Source organism: Physella acuta, unplaced genomic scaffold (assembly GCF_028476545.2).
Source record: "Physella acuta isolate Inbredline_101_S28 unplaced genomic scaffold, ASM2847654v3 ptg001133l, whole genome shotgun sequence".
NCBI classification, from domain to species: Eukaryota; Metazoa; Mollusca; class Gastropoda; family Physidae; genus Physella; species Physella acuta.
The window spans coordinates 605,185-607,500 of record NW_026732650.1 but is presented as its reverse complement, the minus strand read 5'-3'; the positions used below and the strand labels follow the sequence as shown (position 1 = coordinate 607,500).

The 2,316-nt window shown below is 39.0% G+C and overlaps 1 protein-coding gene across 1 annotated transcript in view; it reads right to left on the bottom strand.

The window, feature by feature from the left end:
• Positions 1-370, bottom strand: part of LOC131956200 (beta-1,3-galactosyl-O-glycosyl-glycoprotein beta-1,6-N-acetylglucosaminyltransferase-like) — a 13,610-nt gene extending 13,240 nt beyond the window's left edge. Inside the window, 1 exon segment of the mRNA XM_059320617.1 lies at positions 1-370. This exon segment is cut by the window's left edge and continues 31 nt beyond it. Coding sequence (XP_059176600.1) covers positions 1-370 — 370 coding nt within the window.
• Positions 371-2,316: the final 1,946 nt, after the last annotated feature.

The window sequence follows — 2,316 nt, the reverse complement described above, 5'->3', positions numbered from 1 at the left end:
CGTTGAATGCATGCAATATTTTCACCAGCTGTGCGTTTGTTTTCAATGGGAACTCTTGTCCAGTGAGGTTGATAAAGTACTTCCATTTTCTGTACCTCCACAGCTGTTTCATGCAAATCAGTTCCGGTTCTAGATTAGTATATTGTCCCCATTTAACATCCACTCTTTCAGTTGATAAGAAAACATTAGCGAAACATTGTGCTATAGAAGACATAGCGAAAAGGAATTCTTTTTTCGATTTAGCATCGACGTGAATACAGTAGTAGTTCTGTGGTCTGTAAATTGCGCGGAGTAATCTCTCAACCATTTCCACGTCTTTGTAAACTACCAAAGAAAACGCAATAGGGAATTCTTCTTCTTCTCGCGTCATTGGGCATGTGACGTAACCACGCGCGCTTTTAAAGACGTCACAGTTTTCTGTTAAATTTATATAAAAATTGTTAGTCAACAGCGCCCGTTTTGTCAAGTTAGCCTGGTGAATTCCTTCTTCTACGTCAGATTTGTTACCAGAAAATATCGCCTTGCAGTTTACTTCTCGGACTTGATACTTTTGCACTATGTTTTCGATATCAGCTTTATCGCTAGATGTGGTAATAATGTCAAATGTATCAACAATTTTGCCGTTTGCATCCTCGCGTAAACTAGAAGGCTGATTTGAGATTAGCTTGAAGTAAATTATGGTACAACACACCATTGCAAAGCCGAATCCGTACACATATCTGAATTGTTTTAGGTGTGAAGTGTTTTGAAATATATTTATTAGTTGCCTTGGTATGGCTATCATTTTGTTTATCTAAAAGAATGATTGAAACAATAATTAAATATATTTTAATTTAAAAAAAAATAGAATGTGTTAAACCAATGTGAATTGTTAAATGGTTGGATGGTGGGATGGCGGGATGACAGAATAGTTGGATAGTTGGATAGTTGAATAGTTGGACAGTTGGATGGTTGGATAGTTGGATAGTTGGATATTTGGTTGGTTGGATGGTTGGATAGTTGAATGGTTGGAAGGTTGGGTGGTTGGATAGTTGGATAGTTGGATAGTTAGATGGTTGGATAGTTGGATGGTTGGATGGTTGGATGGTTGGATGGTTGGATAGTTGGATAGTTGAATAGTTGGATAGTTGGATGGGTGGATGGTTGGATAGTTGGATAGTTGGATGGTTGGATAGTTGAATGGTTGGAAGGTTGGGTGGTTGGATAGTTGGATAGTTGGATAGTTGGATGGTTGGATAGTTGGATAGTTGGATAGTTGGATAGTTGGATAGTTGGATAGTTAGATAGTTGGATAGTTGGATAGTTGGATAGTTGGATAGTTGGATAGTTGGATAGTTGGATGGTTGGATGGTTGGATAGTTGCATGTTTGGATAGTTGGATAGTTGGATGGTTGGATAGTTGGATAGTTGGATAGTTGGATAGTTGGATGGTTGGATAGTTGGATGGTTGGATAGTTGGATGGTTGGATAGTTGGATAGTTGGATAGTTGGATAGTTAGATAGCTGGATAGTTGGATAGTTGGATAGTTGCATGTTTGGATAGTTGGATAGTTGGATGGTTGGATAGTTGGATAGTTAGATAGTTGGATCGTTGGACAGTTGGATACTTGGATAGTTAGATAGTTGGATAGTTGGATAGTTGGATAGTTTGATGGTTGGATAGTTGGATAGTTGGATAGTTGGATAGTTGGATAGTTGGATAGTTTGATGGTTGGATGGTTGGATAGTTGGATGGTTGGATAGTGGGATGGTTGGATAGTTGGATAATTGGATAGTTGGATCATTGGATAGTTGGATAGTTAGATAGTTGGATGGTTGGATAGTTGGATAGTTGGATGGTTGGATAGTTGGATGGTTGGATAGTTGGATAGTTGGATAGTTGGCTAGTTGGATGGGTGGATAGTTGGATAGTTGGATGGCTGGATAGTTGGATAGTTGGATAGTTGGATAGTTGGATGGGTGGATAGTTAGATAGTTGGATGGTTGAATAGTTGGATAGTTGGATAGTTGGATAGTTGGATAGTTGGATAGTTGGATAGTTTGATGGTTGGATGGTTGGATAGTTGGATGGTTGGATAGTGGGATGGTTGGATAGTTGGATAGTTGGATAGTTGGATCATTGGATAGTTGGATAGTTAGATAGTTTGATGGTTGGATGGTTGGATAGTTGGATGGTTGGATAGTTGGATGGTTGGATAGTTGGATAGTTGGATAGTTGGCTAGTTGGATGGGTGGATAGTTGGATAGTTGGATGGCTGGATAGTTGGATAGTTGGATAGTTGGATGGGTGGATAGTTAGATAGTTGGATGGTTGAA